At 41.3% G+C, this 18,979-nt stretch overlaps 1 protein-coding gene across 2 annotated transcripts in view; it reads left to right on the forward strand.

The window, feature by feature from the left end:
* Positions 1-3,458: 3,458 nt before the first annotated feature.
* Positions 3,459-18,979, forward strand: part of nrxn2b (neurexin 2b) — a 1,271,620-nt gene continuing 1,256,099 nt past the window's right edge. For both annotated transcript variants that reach the window (XM_060917059.1, XM_060917060.1), the window contains exon 1: positions 3,459-4,170. In XM_060917059.1, the coding sequence (XP_060773042.1) occupies positions 3,459-4,170 (712 nt within the window). The remainder of the gene's footprint in view (positions 4,171-18,979) is intronic.

An 18,979-nucleotide genomic window follows, 5' to 3' on the forward strand; every position in this document is an offset into this window, starting at 1 on the left:
TTGGCCTAGTGGTTAGCATGTCTGCCTCTCGACCGGGAGGTCGCGAGTTCTACTTAAAGACCTGGGTCATACCAAACACCATCATAAAATGGTACCTACTACCATCTGGCAAGGCATGCTGCAATACAGATGTGAGTGGGGAAGTCAAACTCTTGTGGTTACCAGAGGACTAGCCCCCCAACCCTAGACATAGGGTAGCCCTCGGCCTAGGTGACAGGCCGAGGGCTATCGAAACGGAGATTGGCGCCGTGCCCATATGCCTAAAGATTTGGTTAGTACTGGGACAGGAGACTGCCTGGGAAGACCAGATTCTGGTGTGAGAGGGACTTTGATGTTGCTCTGTTATAGGCAATTTTGGCAGTTGTGAATTTTTCCACAGCTTTTGCTATATTAATGTCCTCCACATTGTTTACTTGTTCTGATACAAGAATCTTTCTTTATTAAGAACTTCATTAGCACATTATCTTGCATTTCCACTTTAGTCTCAAGCTTTGACAGCTTTGAGGTTGACCATTTTCAAAGAGCATTTAGTCGCTGGTTCGAGGCATAGTTTGCACCAGTGAGCAAATGAAATGAGCTCCAACCTGAGTAAGTAGCTACACCATTCATTTCAGATGCACTTTGAGCATTTTGTACAGATGTACGGCCTGCATCTGGCCTCCAGTATAACGATGAGTGAATCGGTACCAACTTGAGTAGATTACGCTGGTTATTAAATGTAGAGATAACCGAGTGAGTAAGACAACTGGGTGAACAAGTGAAGGAGTGCTTCAGTAAATGAATTAATTATGTAGTGCATGAGGAAATGAGTGAGTTAATAGGCCAGAGAACAAAACAGCCATCAGGTGAGTGCAGGGGGAAAGATGGATGAGTCAATAATTAATCCAAGGGATGGAAGCAGGGTTCCGTTGTGAATGCTCTGTATAGGAAATTAAATGTCTCTACTGAAATAATGAAATGAAGGAAAGGATAAGCACAGAATACCAGGTCAAGTGCAGCAATCACCATTTCCTTTGGGTTGCACCTCAGTCTTATTTAAAATTAATAGGGGGAGACGGACTCCATTGAATAATCAGTGCTCTGTCTATACTAATGCTAGGATTTTCAAGATATTTCAGTAAAATCAAAGTGATGCACTTTGTCGTGAGAACGCATTGTGAATATGACATTGAAGATTGAAGAGTTAGTGTAACTTGATACAGATTCTGTCTGCAGATGCTATTTCGGGTATTCTGAGATGTTCAGAGTTGAGTCTCAGGTCTTTAGTTGTCCTATTTAAATGAAAACTGAGGGCATTTTATTGCACATAAGGAAAGAACACACACTGCAGTATTTATAGGGAGTTCCTCAGGATAGAGTCTATCCCTATTAAATTATGTGCATGATATGTCACAAAATACCACATTTATAAGCATAAAAATAAACAGGATTCTCCAGGCCTCTATCTGAACCCAGCCCTCTTGTGAGATAACAGGGTTGAACTTAACCATCTTCTCAAAGAAAATGTATGTTCTGGATATTATTTCCCTTTACATAGTGTTCTTTGTTAGACTAAACCATATATAGATGTTTTCTACTGTTTAAAGTAGACAATGGTCTATTGGTCCATGGTCAAGTCTTGCTGCAAGAAAAACTGACCGATAAACATCACGGGTTATAAAATCTGTAAACTGATCCAACATGTTTGAAGGGGAATGTCTTCTATTGGTCAGGTATTTTTATTGTGGTTCAAAGACAATTATCTTAATTGCTGAGCTTTTCAGTCATGACAGATCAACATGCTTCCCAGAGCATCTTAGAGTGAGTTACTAGAGAAACACTTGCAATCTGTCTGTCAAAAACTAAATGAGTGACGGTAATCCATACATTATCTGTAACTGCTTAATCCTGTGCAGGGTCACAGGCAAGCTGGAGCCTATCCCAGCTGACTATGGGTGAGAGGCAGGGTACACCCTGGACAAGTCGCCAGATCATCACAGGGCTGACACATAGAGACAAGCAACCATTCACACCTACAATCAATTTAGAGCCATCAATTAGCCTAACCTGCATGTCTTTGAACTGTGGGGGAAACCGGAGCACCCAGAGGAAACCCACGCAGATACGGGGAGAACATGCAAACTCCACACAGAAAGGCCCTCGTCAGCCGCTGGGCTTGAACCCAGGACCTTCTTGCTGTGAGGCAACAGTGCTAACCATTACACCACCGTGCCACTGAGCTAAAAGAATATAGACCCAAATCATTGTTCCATCACAAGTGACAAGTCAGTTAGGGTTCAGTCCAGGTCATGTACGTAGAGTGATGGTCAAGCTCAAATCAAGTCAATCAAGTTCAAATTCAAGTCAAGTTGTGAGACAATCAAAAGGTCAAATCCCTGTCAAGTCAGCCAAGCTCAAATCTGAGTCAAGTTGTGGGCCAATCAAGTTCAGATCTGAATCGAGTCACAAGTTCAAATGTACAGTTCCACTCAAAAGTTTGGACACACGTTACTATGAATGAGTAAGTGTGTCCAAACTTGTGACCTGTCCTATGATAGACTGAGTCACTAACTTGAGTTAATTTGTTGTGACATGGTTTATTAATAGGTTAAGCCACTTGGCAGTAGCTGGTGTGATTTTTCACTGTGCTTCTGATATTTCTACCCGAGTGTGCAAACTACCCTTCTGTGTATACCTGTTAATTTTCTTGGGTACCATTTATTCTAAAAGACATGTAGGGCATTGATAGTCTGGTGGACTGCCTGTACTGTACCCAAATCTGTCTGGTGATCATTTGGAATTTTACAGAGGGTATGCTTCATACTGACTAATGCTGCTTGGTATATTATATACTATACTGTTACACATGTGTTTGATGTTCATGTTCATTTGTTCTTCTCTTGCAGGAGCCTCAAGGTCAGCATGATGCAAGAACCAGTATCTTCAGTGGCTTAATTCATCTGGGAGGAAAAGACGGATTAGGGAGAAGTAGAGCAAGGTGACAGAAAACCATGCACACTTTCTCTTGTCCACTGGATGCAAGATGGTTGTGATGCCCTTTGCTATTTAAAAGAAAGTACTAATTTAGCTCCTACTCGAGCCCTTTGTTTCATATTGAGGAATACCGCATGCCTCAGCTGTATTCAGACTGAAATTGAGATCCTTGAAAAGACTACATCCATTTTTCTGACCTGTCTCGGTGTCTAAACAGTGCCCACTGATGGAGAGGAGGAGAGATTTTGGAGAAAATCAAGACAGAACCAGAGAGTGAGAAAGAAATTGAGAAGAATCTGCTGAACAGGCACCACTGGGAATACGACCCTTGGAGATTTTGAGCTTGCTACTCTACAGTCTGTTACATAATCCCCCACTGGAGAAGGAACACTATATTTTGACAACTCTCCTACCCAATATTAAACTCTGCTGATAAAATTGAACTGACTATTTTATCAGGATTTAATCTGTTCATTTGTGGTAGGATGACGGGGGAAACCAGGTCTTCATGGTGGCCCCTGTGGCTCTTAGCCTTAATGGGGTTCTTTCATTCTGCAGAGGCCCTGGAGTTTGGGGGAGCACCGGGTCAGTGGGCTCGTTATGCCCGCTGGGAGGCAGGCTCAATCGGAGAGTTAAGCTTCAGTCTGAAGACTAATGTGAGCAAGGCTCTTGTACTGTACCTGGATGATGGAGGCAACTGTGACTTTCTCGAGCTCCTGATTTCAGAGGGATATCTGAAGCTGCGTTTTGCCATCCACTGCGCTGAGCCAGCCACCATCCACATGGAGACTCGCGTCAGTGACGACCGCTGGCACATGGTCCTCCTCACTCGCAACTATCGTGAGACTATGCTCATGGTAGATGGTGAGACCAAAGTGGCAGAGGTCCGCTCTAAGCGCAGGGAGATGGCCGTTGTGAGCGACCTATTTGTGGGAGGAATTCCACCGGATGTTCGCCTGTCTGCTCTCACCTCCAGCACAGTGAAGTACGAGCCTCCTTTTCTGGGCCTTATTTCCAACTTAAAGGTGGGCGAGATGCCTCCTACTCTGCTCAACAGCCAAGGAATTCAGAGTGACCTGGAGTACTTGTGTACCAAGCAGAACCCATGTCTCAATGGAGGATTCTGTGTTGTCCAGTTTGGAGAGGTACATTGTGATTGCTCTCACACACGCTTCAGGGGGAAATACTGCAAGGAAGGTAAGAGGAAGTAGCTATTGTTTTATTTCTTGAAATAATAAAGCATGTGGAGTTGTTTCTTGGAGTGTATGGGAGTAAGGATAATGTAAGGCACTATACCAAATTTGATCTTGTTGTGTTAAGAAATTATATATTAAAGAATGGAACTGTGGTTCTGTCATGGATGAGATGATGTAGTTGGTTCTAGGGTTGCCAGTTTGACCCTGAGCTCAGGTTACTCTCTGTCTAGAGTTTTGCATGTTCTCCCCATGTCTGCGTGGGTTTTACCAGAGGTCTGTGGATTTTCTGCCACATAACAAAAACACACTGGTTGGTGGACTTCATGTGCATGGTGCCATGCTACCTCTGGTGTCCCATCTGGGGTATATTGTCCTCAAAACCAGTGTTCCTCAGATAGGATCCATTGCAACCCTGATAGGATCAAGCAGTTAATGAAAATGGATGTTTGGGTCAGATTTCTTGAGTGCCTTTGTAGTCCTTTAGTCTTCTTTTACTTACCAATTTGAACAAAGGTTATGAAACATGCACTGGTCTGGTAATGTTGTACCTACTTACTTACATGAAGATACCTACACTTTTTTTTTCCAGGTGGCTATGAGTTTGTATTTGGATCCCTCTCTGAAAGGGAATGCTAGAATAAGGAGTCCTCCAAATAAATAAATCCAAGAAACCCTTTAGAATGCAAGACTTGAGATCGTATTACTGTCAGGAACATACTACGAACATGTTTCCTGTGTTTGATTTGTTGTTGTATAGTTTTTTTTTTCTTTCCCCATGAGGGTTTTTATTCTATTAATTAGCATAACATCGAATACTTGGAGTACAGTTGACATTGTTCCTTGATTCAGGAGTAATAATTAGATTTTTACCCTAAATACTGTATATTTCATACCAGGGCCTACGACTAAGGCTACGGTAACATTACAGCTCATGATGCTTTGAGATGGGTTATGAAGGAAAACGAGACATTTTGGTAGTGGTGCATGGCGATGTGTACTTCGTACAGGCGAGTTAAAAGTTGTGGTCACACAGCAGGCGGACACTTGGCCCCTTTCTTTTGAGGAGACCTGGCATTTTTCCTAGGAGGCATGCTTGAGGGTTTTGTACGTATCGGCGTTGCTGATGGATGTCTTTTTGTACGTATATGCCTCGCTGCTGTGTTGTGGAAGCCCCTGCAAGCATCAGGGATGTGGATTCAAGACAAACGCATCTCAAGAGGATCAACAAAGGTTCCCAGAGCTTCGGGAAGTATTCCCAAACCCATCTGCGAGTATTTGCTGCTTAGTTTGCCGATGAAAACATTGCCACCAAATTTCAATGCATGCATTGAAATTTTTCACGACTTTTTTTTTTGGTTACTCGAGGTGGAGACACACCAAAAAACAACCCGCAAAGCTTGGAAAACATTCGCCGTGCATCATACAATGACCAATTTCTCATCGCCAAGTAGTCGCAAATCCATTGCAAGCTGTGGTGTGACCAGGTCCTAATAAAATTAAATCCTCACCAAATAAATTGAGTTTTCACATGTAATAGTGGTCAGGAGCACAGTTTGTTGCCTTTACTGTGTGCAGGTTCACCGTTTTGTCCCAGTCTGGCCTTCCTGTACACTTATAAACCACAGGCGCCATTTCAAGATGGATGAAACCAGGCTGAACTTTACTTAAAACGAATTTCCTCCCATTCCCAGCCAATCACTCTTTTCCTTCCATCCCAGAATGCAATTCAATTTCCTGCTGAGGATCTCTGACCTCAAATGCTTTGCTTGTTTTCTCTCACCATCAATTTTTTTGAGAGATTTCACTCTTTTCACATTCGCTTGCCTTAGAAATTTCCTTTTGTACTGTAACTCACTCTCATGACATCTGCCTCATCTTATCTTTTGTTATGCCTGTCTTTATTGCTTTTATTTTTTGTTCATTCTTTGCTCTCTATTTTGCCTTTTACCCTGGGACGACTTTGAGTTTCCTCTTCTGTAACAAATCCTCTCCCTCCAAATCCCTCATCTTTCATTCTCTTGTTCTTTAACGTCCTTGCCATTTATCTTCCCACTCTGCTATTGTCTATCCAAAGGTAGATGTTCCATTCCCCTTATCAACCATATGCCTTCCACACCCCACACTCCCCACCTCTCCCTGTTTTTCTATGCCTTTCTGTGCACTTTAAAGGGTTGCTTCTCTTTACAAGATATCTAAGTTTTGGGGTTTTTTTTTCCCCACGTTGTACAAACCCAGAGAGCAAGGAGCAACTCTGCTACTTATGGCTGACAGAGATGTTGAGGATCATTTCTCCCTCTTCTCTCACATGTGCTTATTCACCCTTTTCTCCTTTAATGTGTCTCATTTTCACCTCTCTTGCTGCACTGTTCTCCATCTCACCGCTTCTATCCATCTCCTACCCCCACCTCACCCTCCTTGCATGGCAGTATGAAGTGTATCCTGGTGGAGTGCTGATACTGTTTAGCTGTTGGCATAAGCAGGATACAGAATACCAATGCGCGCCCACTCTGACTGCAGGAAATATTTTGTTCTTTTGAAAAATAAAAGACAGTATGGGAGGGAGGAGGTGAGAGAGAGAGAGAGAGAGAGAGAGAGAGAGAGAATGCTAATTGGTTTATTTATTTATTTATTTATTTATTTATTTTTATGCTGCCAGGTCATATAAAGGCAGTAAATTAAGGGTTAGCAATTCAATCTGGAAGAAATAAAATCCCTTGTCCAAACTCCAGTGCATCTGCTTTTTATGTTTTCTCTAGAAAAGGATTTAAGCTAATACATAAGTATGTGCACTCACTGGCCACTTTAATAGAAATGCCTGAACATGCCTACAAATAAACAATCAGCCAATCATTTCTGTAATAGCCAGTGCATAAAATCATGCAAATAAAGGTCAAGGGCTGATTTTTAATTTTTACATTAAATGTTCAACAGAATGGGGGGGGGGGGGGGGGGGATGTGTGATTTCAGTGATCTTATTCATGGCATGGTTTAACCCTAATTCAAATAACGACTCTTTACAACTGTGGTGAGCTGAAAAGCATCTCGAAAAGCCAACAACAGGAATCTGAGGCTACAGTGGGCACAAGCTCACCTGCAAAAAGACCTGTTAGCATTATTTTTAGTTGTTTGGTACATTTTAAGCAGTTCCCAATGTGTTAAGAGGTTATGTAATTTACATGCACTGGCCACTTTATTAGGAACATTCATACAGGTATCTGATCAGCCAATCCCTTGATAACAGCACAATGCATAAAATCATACAGATACAAACCAAGAGCTTCAATTAATGTTAACTTCAAACATCAGAATGGAAAAAAAAGTGATCTCTGTGACTTTCACTGTGGCATGGACTGGTGTGAGTATTTCAAACTGCTGATCTCCTGGGGTTTTCACACACAAGTCTCTAGACTTGACACAGAATGGTGCGAAAAAAAATTGAGTGAGCGACAGTTCTGTGGGTGGAAATGCCTTGCTGATAAGAGAAGTCAGACGGAAATGGCCAGATTGGATCGAGCTGCCAGGAAGGATATAGTAACTCATTGCAACTCTTTACAACCGTGGTGAGCAGAAAAGCATCTCAGCATGCAACAGCAGAAGACCACACTGGATTCCACTCCTGCAGCCAAGAACAGGAATATTAAAATCAAGAGCAAGTTCCTATTAAAGTGGCCGGTGAGTGTATAAGTACAGTACAAGAATGAACAACGTAAAACACAACAGCAAACTAAAAACACCTATACACACCTGAGTACTAACGCAGACAATGCCATGTATAATAATAATAATAATAATAATAATAAATAATAATAATAATAATAATTATTATTATTATTATTATTATTATTATTATTATGAACAACGTAAAACACAACAGCAAACTAAAAACACCTATACACGCCTGAGTACTAACGCAGACAATGCCATGTAGTAGTACAATCCAAGTCACGAGCAGAGCAGTGCCACCTCAAGACGGTATTTATGTACTTCTTTTTTAAATGTTCATCTGTTTGTTTGAGGGGTTTTTTTAATCAGAAAAGTCAATGTACTTTAAAAAAAAAAAAGATTCCTAGACTGAAAAGTCCTGTTTGTCTCTGGCATTAGAAGTCTAAAGATGCCAAAGCAAAATGGTCTGCGTGGGTAGACACAGTGACACAAATTCGAAATGTTCTTGGAAAAGACACCGAGTGGGAGATGAAAGAGAGAATGGATGTGAATGAGGAATGAAGTAATCACTCCTACCTTCATTACAACCCCTCCTTTTTTCCCCTCGTCCATTTTCCTGTAATTGCACGCTAGTCCACGCATTCGCTCCCTCTCATTATGTCGCCTATGAACCAATCACTTCCTCCTTCCCATCACACTGGGGTGTAATTAAAATGGATTCCTAATCACCTGCATGGGCCATTGTTTTGATAATTGATCGTGACCCCAGTCTGTGTGCACACGTGTGCTTGCGCTGAGCCTTCTTTACTATCATAAAGTGTACCTCATCAGAAATCTGCTGTAATTAAAGGTTAAGTGAGTTTCACAGAATGACAGTGATGATATTAAAATTTGTACTCTATGCCCCCATTTCTTTGTGGATAAATAATTTCAGATACATAAGCATGCTTTCGTGTGAAGCAAGCGTAGCTGAATGCTTTGACATTTCGCTAGGTTATTAGCAAGCATATTATGAGCAGCACATAGAGGTTCTGGGGTTGATGATAACAAAATTCAGGGTTGCATTTCACTGAGTTTTATATAGTAGTGACAATTTTTTAAATTTGTTTTGTTTTATTAAAAGAATAATTTAGATTATGCTTGTGCTAACAATGCTAAGCATTGCTAGAACAGCATTGGCAGTTGCCTTTGTTTATTAGCCATGCTAGCATTTCTCATGTTAACTTTAGCACATAAGCATACACAGAGATGAATGTATGTTCATTATCATTTTCTACACTTAAACATATGATTATAAGGGGGAAAACACACACACACACACACACACACACACACACACACACACACACACGATGCATTTCTTGAATGCTAACCAGTGTGGTGATGTTTTCCTGTGTGCAGACAGGAGACTGGCTAATAACAGAGCCGAGGCACTGCTAAAATGAATCGTTTCCTAATCCATATCTCCACTCAGGCAAAATGTCACAGCAGAGCTAGTTTACTCTCCAGACAAATCCAGTTTCTGTAATTACAGATATGAAATCCAATGTGAAGCAAATGAAAAATTGCACGAGTCACAGGGCTGCCTAAGCCTGAAACACACTAGCGTGTAATCTAGCTTTCTATGCTTTCAGTTATTGCGGCGTTTATAGGTTTATGAAACTGTTGTAAATTGGATTCATAAGTGTTCTTTTTTTTTTTTGACGAGTAAAACATGGAATTACCTGAGAAACATGAGTAAGAATAAAAAGGTGATTAACAAGCCTATTATTGAATGTATGTTACAAAAGTGCTGTTCAGTTAAATGTTGGCATTTTGACAGGAATGGTATGAGTCCTTATATAAGGATATACAGTGGTGCTTGAAAGTTTGTGAACCCTTTAGAATTTTCTATATTTCTGCATAAATATGACCGAAAACATCATCAGATTTCCACACAAGTCCTAAAAGTAGATAAAGAGAACCCACTTAAACAAATGAGACAAAAATATTATACTTGGTCATTTACTTATTGAGGAAAATGATCCAATATTACATATCTGTGAGTGGCAAAAGTATGTGAACCCCTAGGATTAGCAGTTCATTTGAAGGTGAAATTAGAGTCAGGTGTTTTCAATCAGTGGGATGACAATCAGGTGTGAGTGGGCACCCTGCTTTATTTAAAGAACAGGGATCTATCAAAGTCTGATCTTCACAACACATGTTTGTGGAAGTGTATCATGGCACGAACAAAGGAGATTTCTGAGGACCTCAGAAAAAGCATTGTTGATGCTCATCAGGCTGGAAAAGGTTACAAAACCATCTCTAAAGAGTTTGGACTCCACCCATCCACAGTCAGACACATTGTGAACAAATGGAGGAAATTCAAGACCATTGTTACCCTTCCCAGGAGTGGTCGACCAACAAAGATCACTCCAAGAGCAAGGCATGTAATAGTCGGCGAGGTCACAAAGGACCCCAGGGTAACTTCTAAGCAACTGAAGGCCTCTCTCACATTGGCTAATAATGTTAATGTTCATGAGTCTACCATCAGGAGAACACTGAACAATGGTGTGCATGGCAGGGTTGCAAGGAGAAAGTCACTGCTCTCCAAAAAGAACATTGCTGCTCGTCTGTAGTTTGCTAAAGATCACGTGGACAAGCCAGAAGGCTATTGAAAATGTTTTGTGGACAGATGAGACCAAAATAGAACTTTTTGGTTTAAATGAGAAGCGTTATGTTTGGAGAAAGGAAAAACACTGCATTCCAGCATAAGAACCTTATCCCATCTGTGAAACATGGTGGTGGTAGTATCATGGTTTGGGCCTGTTTTGCTGCATCTGGGCCAGGACAGCTTGCCATCATTGCTGGAACAATGAATTCTGAATTATAGCAGCGAATTCTAAAGGAAAATGTCAGGACATCTGTCCATCTCAAGAGAAGGTGGGTCATGCAGCAAGACAATAACCCTAAGCACACAAGTCGTTCTAGCAAAGAATGGTTAAAGAAGAATAAAGTTAATGTTTTGGAATGGCCAAGTCAAAGTCCTGACCTTAATCCAATCAAAATATTGTGGAAGGATCTGAAGTGAGCAGTTCATGTGAGGAAACCCACCAACATCCCAGAGTTGAAGCTGTTCTGTACGGAGGAATGGGCTAAAATTCCTCCAAGCCGGTGTGCAGGACTGATCAACAGTTACCGCAAACGTTTAGTTGCAGTTATTGCTGCACAAGGGGGTCACACCAGATACTGAAAGCAAAGGTTCACATATTTTTGCCACTCACAGATATGTAATATTGGATCATTTTCCTCAATAAATAAATGAGCAAGTATAATATTTTTGTCTCATTTGTTTAACTGGGTTCTCTTTATCTACTTTTAGGACTTGTGTGAAAATCTGATGATGTTTTCGGTCATATTTATGCAGAAATATAGAAAATTCTAAAGGGTTCACAAACTTTCAAGCACCACTGTATATACACACTGTATATTTTATTTATTTCCCCCAGCTTTATTGATTTTTAGCATGCTAAGATTTAGCCGTGTCTCCAGTGTCACCGTGTGGCAAGTTATTGCATCACTTGGCATATTAAATCAAACAGTAATCCTTTAACCTGACCAATGAAGGCATTGGTCCCCATCTCAGTCTTAAAGCTCTCTGCAGCTGCTATGCTGATTGTCTTTCTCCTCTCGTTCAGCCTCATCATCACTTTTAGAGCACAGTCTGCCCGTTTCCCAGAGGACGCACACTCACACACACAACATACTGACCTTTCTAAACTTGCATCCACACAGCAAGACTGTTCTCACTTCATCTCTCACACACTTGATCACACACAACAGTGACCTTTTACAGTGACTCATACTCTCTCTCTCTCTCTCTCTCTCTCTCTCATTCACACACACACGCACGCACGTACGCATGCAATGCCCAAACATGTTAGTGTTTCACAGCTCTATAAATGTCACATTCTGGCATCTTCATGCAATTACATCCATCCATCAGCTTCATCCTAATATAGACTGTGTTTGACACAGTACTGTAAACTTACACACACACACACACACACACACACACACACACACACACACACACACACACACACACGCACTGCTCCAAATTCCCCACTTTGTCCCCAAATATCTCCTTTGTGGCACAAAAGCTCTGACACCATGCCAACAGGATTAGCTGGGTGGTCAGGGAGTGGAGGACATAAAGGAGAGTAATACATCATTGCGATAATTACACACACACACACACACACACACACACACACACACACACACACACACACGTAATTGCACTTTAGCCCCACTGGCAAAGGGATGGAGCCTCTCAACATACATGAGATTGATGATCAGGCTCTTGTCTCTTTATACACACACACACACACACACACACACACACACACACACACACACACACACACACACACACACACACACACTTATCTGAAAGCTACATCACTCCTTTCTATTGTCATGACCGTTCCAGTGGACATGTTGACCTTGCATTATATTTAATAATTCATCTCAGAGCCAGGAGTCCAGTTGAAGCAATATTTACTTAAGAGCAGTGTTCACCTATGTAAGCTCTTCATAACAACTGACACAAACTGCAATACAAATCCTTATTCGAATAGTCATCAGCTGACTTAGAAACTGCTTGTGCTGATTTTGATGTCAAGGCATAAGTGGTGTAGATAGATATGACATAAGTTGTGTTATAGCACTTACACAAAAGTGCCATAACACAGCCTATGTCACGAGACTTAGCTCAAAGTTTCAACCTCTTTCAAGAAAAAACATAGTTTGAAGTCACAGAGTCTTTAAGCCAGCAAGAAATAAGACTTTATAAATGCATATGTAGGTTTATATCAGTTGTCATGAAGGGTTTATGGAGGTGTCCTGTAGCCACCATGTATAAATGTAACAAAGTTGTAGAATCTGTGATTACGTATCCAAGCTATTAGGTTTTTTTTTTCTTTCATAGTTGCCTGGTGGACAAGGAAACTAATGGTCACTGGTGTTTTTCTTCTCAAAAACCAGAGAAAGAAAAAAAAACCCTAATCTCTGACTTTCACAAAACAAACGTTTTCATTTCCAATTTATATTTAAACTAAATGCAGTCTGTAGTACCCCGATGCCATAACTATCGCTCATGCTACTTGTACTGATGCCGGTGATCTCCTGAACTACACACTTCAGCTTTTACTATTCGTGTTAAAGGACATGGGACATGGATTTTTTTCTGGGTATAATTATGTATAAAGGACATAAGAAATGCCATCTAAATCACTGCAGGGCATCAAAAATGTGAAAATCATCACATTATTCAACTTTTGTATACATCAGCGTAAAACAATGATTCGTTAATGAGCTAGGTGGTCACGTGACCTGTGACGTCACAAAAACTTTCCAAGGAGCCAGCGCTTGGTAATCTAATGTAAACAGGTTACTGAAATGGACACCATCGACAGTGACATTCCCAATGTTTCACAGAGATGTGAAGTTAGACCCTATCAATTCGAACTGATAGCTGGAAATTCACATGAACATAGATCTTGTCTTTACTCTGACGGGTCAAATGATTCTGAGAGTGAGAGTTCATTCAGTCCCCATGAAACTGAAAGCGGTCGGCTCAATAACACATCCTGGTAAGTTAAAAACAATTCTGCTCAAAGGCTAATGATCTGTTGAAAGAAGTATTATTTTTGTATCATACATTGAAAGTTCATCATAGATCTAGCTAAAGTCTGTTGCAAGCTAGTTTTTTTTTCTGATATTTTTCGAGATTGATTGAGATACAATGCTTCCAGAGTCCGAGATGAAAACATGCAAAATGAGTCAGAATTGTGATAATCAATAATTGATACACCCAAAATTATAATACTAATCCTTACCTCGGCTTTCAGTCGCTTAGCGAATGAACCTCGGTATTTTTCCGCATGAGACCCATGGTAAAACCACACTTCCAGGAGGGGCTGCCGTCTGCCTCCCAAGCCGGCCGAGAGCGCTCCTCGTCGGGCATGGCCAGGCGGGCGAATGCCCTGGTCCGTCCGCCCTGTCTAAAAAATAATGGTACAACTCCGAGTGAAGGTATCAATGCGCTGTTGAAGCGCACAGAAGGTGTTAGTACGCCTGTCATTATAGTGCGGACTTTCCATAGCATAGAAAATCGCTACGTTTCAATTTGTGTAACTGAACTTGTTTCATGTCACTGGTCATATAAACCTATGTAAACAGGAAAAACGCGGAAGAGTTTGGTCGCATCTAACTACAGCCCCAAAAAATACCATTGGCCATGCTGAGCCTAGCTACATTGCTAACAGGAGTGACAGCGCGTCTGACTGCGTCTGACTGACTGGGAGGTCGCGCAAAGCTCGGAGAGGTACGGAGCAGCTCGTCTCAATTCAGATAAGAGCATATTTCATTATGGAAGTACGGTGGACTGTTCCTATTTAAATGTTTAAATGTTACAGGATTTCTTGACTGTCTCTACAGTTGTAGGAATGTTAGGCCCTGTATATTATGGCGCTATCACTGCCTCCATGAACCCGGCTATACGGCCTCTTAAATTTGGCTTGGCAATTAATATCGCTCAGTACCTGAGTATTAATGTTGAAAGAATCCTCAGTGAAATGGTCCGAACACAGTTTGTGGGAAACAGTAGGTGCAAAGTTTTTTCTACGGCAGTAGTGAGCCCACACTTTCCTCAGCTTCGGGTCCTTGGGGAATGCAAAAAAACTTACTCCAGGGCATTTCCCATTGGAATTATTGCAACCATAAGCAGCACAATACACCATGATGTTCAATGTACGTTAAAGACTATAAAAACAATTTTCTTGTCATTCACTTCTCCATTCATCTACCCGCTTGTGCTGTGCCCGAAAGTTTTTGTGACGTATGATCACGTGACAGCGGCTCTTCCGGTTGTAAAATATGCATATCGGAGCTCGAGCAGAAATGCCATATAATCATCACGAATATAACGATTTTGCTGAATTTAATAGATGATTTTGTATTGGTTGATGCAATTAATTCATATTTTTAATGGAAAGAAACTGATATAGCGTGCATTTATGTTTCATGTCCCATGTCCTTTAATTAGCACTGAAGGGACAAGGGACAGTGTGGAAACACTGAGGAAATACAGTGGTGCTAGAAAGTTTGTGAACCCTTTAGAATGTTCTATATTTCTGCATAAATATGACCTAAAACATCACCAGATTTTCACACAAGTCCTAAAAGTAGATAAAGAGAACCCAGTTAAACAAATGAGACAAAAATATTATACTTGGTCATTTATTTATTGAGGAAAATGATCCAATACTACATATCTGTGAGTGGCAAAAGTATGTGAACCTTTGCTTTCAGTATCTGGTGTGACCCCCTTGTGCAGCAATAACTGCAGCTAAACATTTCCGGTAACTATTGATCAGCCCTGCACACCGGCTTGGAGGAATTTTAGCCCATTCCTCCATACAGAACAGCTTCAACTCTGGGATGTTGATGGGTTTCCTCACATGAACTGCTTGCTTCAGGTCCTTCCTCAATATTTCGATGGGATTAAGGTCAGGACTTAACCATTCTTTGGTAGAACGACTTGTGTGCTTAGGGTCGTTGTCTTGCTGCATGACCCACCTTCTCTTGAGATTCAGTTCATGGACAGATGTCCTGACATTTTCCTTTAGAATTCGCTGGTATAATTCAGAATTCATTGTTCCATCAATGATGGCAAGCCGTCCTGGCCCAGATGCAGCAAAACAGGCCCAAACCATGATACTACCACCACCATGTTTCACAGATGGGATAAGGTTATTATGCTGGAATGCAGTGTTTTCCTTTCTCTAAACATAGCACTTCTCATTTAAACCAAAAAGTTCTATTTTGGTCTCATTTGTCCACAAAACATTTTTCCAATAGCCTTCTGGCTTGCCCACGTGATCTTTAGCAAACTGCAGATGAGCAGCAATGTTCTTTTTGGAGAGCAGTGGCTTTCTCCTTGCAACCCTGCCATGCACACCATCGTTATTCAGTGTTCTCCTGATGGTGGACTTATGAACATTAACATTAGTCAATGTGAGAGAGGCCTTCAGTTGCTTAGAAGTTACCCTGGGGTCCTTTGTGACCTCGCCGACTATTACACGCCTTGCTCTTGGAGTGATCTTTGTTGGTCAACCACTCCTGGGGAGGGGAACAATGGTCTTGAATTTCCTCCATTTGTACACAATCTGTCTGACTGTGGATTGGTGGAGTCCAAACTCTTTAGAGATGGTTTTGTAACCTTTTTCAGTCTGATGAGCATCAACAACACTTTTTCTGAGGTCCTCAGAAATCTCCTTTGTTCATGCCATGATACACTTCCACAAACGTGTTGTGAAGATCAGACTTTGATAGATCCCTGTTCTTTAAATAAAACAGGGTGCCCACTCACACCTGATTGTCAACCCATTGATTGAAAACACCTGACTCTAATTTCACCTTCAAATTAACTGCTGTCAGTCCTGTGCGCTGTGGTGCGGGCTGTGCACACGCCAAGTGGACTCCAGCACGTGCGCTGTGAACAAGGCACACCTGAACTCAATTAGAGAACATTGTGTTTGCCTATTTAAGGACTGCGTTGATGCATTTGCATCCCGAAGTATTATGCTACATTAAGTATGCATTACCGAGCCTTTCTACCCGTGTTCTTGTCTTCCTGGTTTCCTGATTCTTGTGCCTGTTTCCCATCATTGTTCTCGCTTAGCCTTTGATGTACTGTACTGTTTGCGCCTCGATCGACCCTTTTGCCTGTTTTCACGTCTCTGATCTAGCCTGCCAATTTGGACTGTTTGCCTTTGTGTGTATTTGTTTATATATGCACTTTATTAAACTGAACACTTCTGCACATACATCCATCTCCCTCACGTACCTGACAACTACTAATCTTAGAGGTTCACATACTTTTGCCACTCACGGATATGTAATACTGGATCATTTTCCTCAATAAATAAATGACCAAGTATAATATTTTTGTCTCATTTGTTTAACTGGGTTCTCTTTATCTACTTTTAGGACTTGTGTGAAAATCTGATGATGTTTTAGGTCATATTTATGCAGAAATATAGAAATTTCTAAAGGGTTCACAAACTTTCAAGCACCACTATATTTTCAAGTATAAAGCTGTTGTAACTCTACTGTGAGCACAGCAGTAACCTTGAGAAAAAATAAAGATCCTAGCTCAACTCTTTTGTTTTCGTAATCATCATTTATTATTGTTAGCTAGCATTTTTTTTGCATATTCAGTGTTTGTTTTGTTTTGTTTTTTCAGGGAACCAACACATACAACCAGGCAGCACACTGAAGCCCAGTATTCTCATTAATTAATTTATAATTTGCCCACCATTGGGAATAGTTTTCCCAGTGCTAAAAGCTTCATGGCTTTGCCTGCATATACATTATTATTCTATTCACATTCACTGGATATGAGCAACCGTGCGCTCTGATTGGCTACTTTACTACTAGGCTATCAGCTCATATACCATGAGTAGAGAAAAACAAAATGGCCAAGTGCATCAAGTCAAATATATTACTTTATCATCAGGTATTTAAAAGAAACAGAAATAGCTAAAATTAGTTCCCCCCAATATCTCCTGTTCCATACTACAGCCCAGTTGGTGGTGTTAATGCACCTTTAAGTTGGTTTGCCAACCTCCATAAAAACCCTAAAGAAGAAGAAAATGGTGGAGCATGTTGCTGAACCAGGGGCGGCACGGTGGTGTAGTGGTTAGCGCTGTCGCCTCACAGCAAGAAGGTCCTGGGTTCGAGCCCCGGGGCTGGTGAGGGCCTTTCTGTGTGGAGTTTGCATGTTCTCCCCGTGTCCGCGTGGGTTTCCTCCGGGTGCTCCGGTTTCCCCCACAGTCCAAAGACATGCAGGTTAGGTTAACTGGTGACTCTAAATTGACCGTAGGTGTGAATGTGAGTGTGAATGGTTGTCTGTGTCTATGTGTCAGCCCTGTGATGACCTGGCGACTTGTCCAGGGTGTACCCCGCCTTTCGCCCGTAGTCAGCTGGGATAGGCTCCAGCTTGCCTGCGACCCTGTAGAAGGATAAAGCGGCTAGAGATAATGAATGAATGAATGAATGAATGTTGCTGAACCAACCAAGGACAAAATAAAAACTCTACTTAAAAACAAGCCCCCCCCCCAAAAAAAAAAAAAGCAACAAGAAGCCTTTATTTTGTCACATGCAGACTCAAGCAAAGTGAAATTCATCCTCTGCATTTAACCCATCTGAAGCAGTGAACACATGAATGCACACACACAAGTGAGCAATGAGCACACACATACTGTAGCAGTGGGCGCTATGCTACAGCGCTCAGGGAGCAGTTGGGGGTTAGGTACCTTGCTCAAGGGCACTTCAGCCCAAACCTGCCCCATGTTAACTTAACTGCATGTCTTTGGACTGTGGGGGAAACCAGAGCACCCGGAGGAAACCCACACAAACGGGGGGAGAACAAGCAAATTCCACACAGAAAGGCCCCCGTCGGCCGCTGGGCTCGAACCCAGGACCTTCTTGCTGTGAGGTGACAGTGCTAACCACTACACCACCATGCCACCCAAATATGGAATGAAAGTATTTGATGGTAAGACCATAGATTTTTTATTTTTCAAGAATTATTATTATAGCATTTTTCACAAATTTCCACTGTCATCTTACTGGTTTATTTACATTCTAAGTGGAAATGATTTTGTCAGACATTTTGTAGAAAGTTTTTATTCGTAGAATTTGCAAAAAATAAAAATGCTCTGTTTCTCAAAATCCACTGAATGTAGCTACAATAAAAGAGTTATTCCACTCAATCTCGTTGTACATGGCTTATAGCCAACTCTGCCTTACGTGCCTATCGGCTCGTATGATTGTACGATCGGCTCATGTACGATTCGATTTCATGGAATAACTGTTAAATGTTACATAATATACACTATAGGCATATATTTATACATATAGGATAGAAAATCAGTGGGATGAAGCCAGCTGGGATGAAGTTCTTCCTCAGATCACTCTCTGTATCTACTTCATTTTTTAACTCAATGATGAATTGTGAATATTTAGCGAGAGCCGTGCTCATTGGAAGGAAATTAATTTCAATTTCATGTTAGGTTTATTTGTGATAACAGTTGGCT

The sequence above is a fragment of the Neoarius graeffei genome, chromosome 3, assembly GCF_027579695.1.
Source record: "Neoarius graeffei isolate fNeoGra1 chromosome 3, fNeoGra1.pri, whole genome shotgun sequence".
NCBI classification, from domain to species: Eukaryota; Metazoa; Chordata; class Actinopteri; order Siluriformes; family Ariidae; genus Neoarius; species Neoarius graeffei.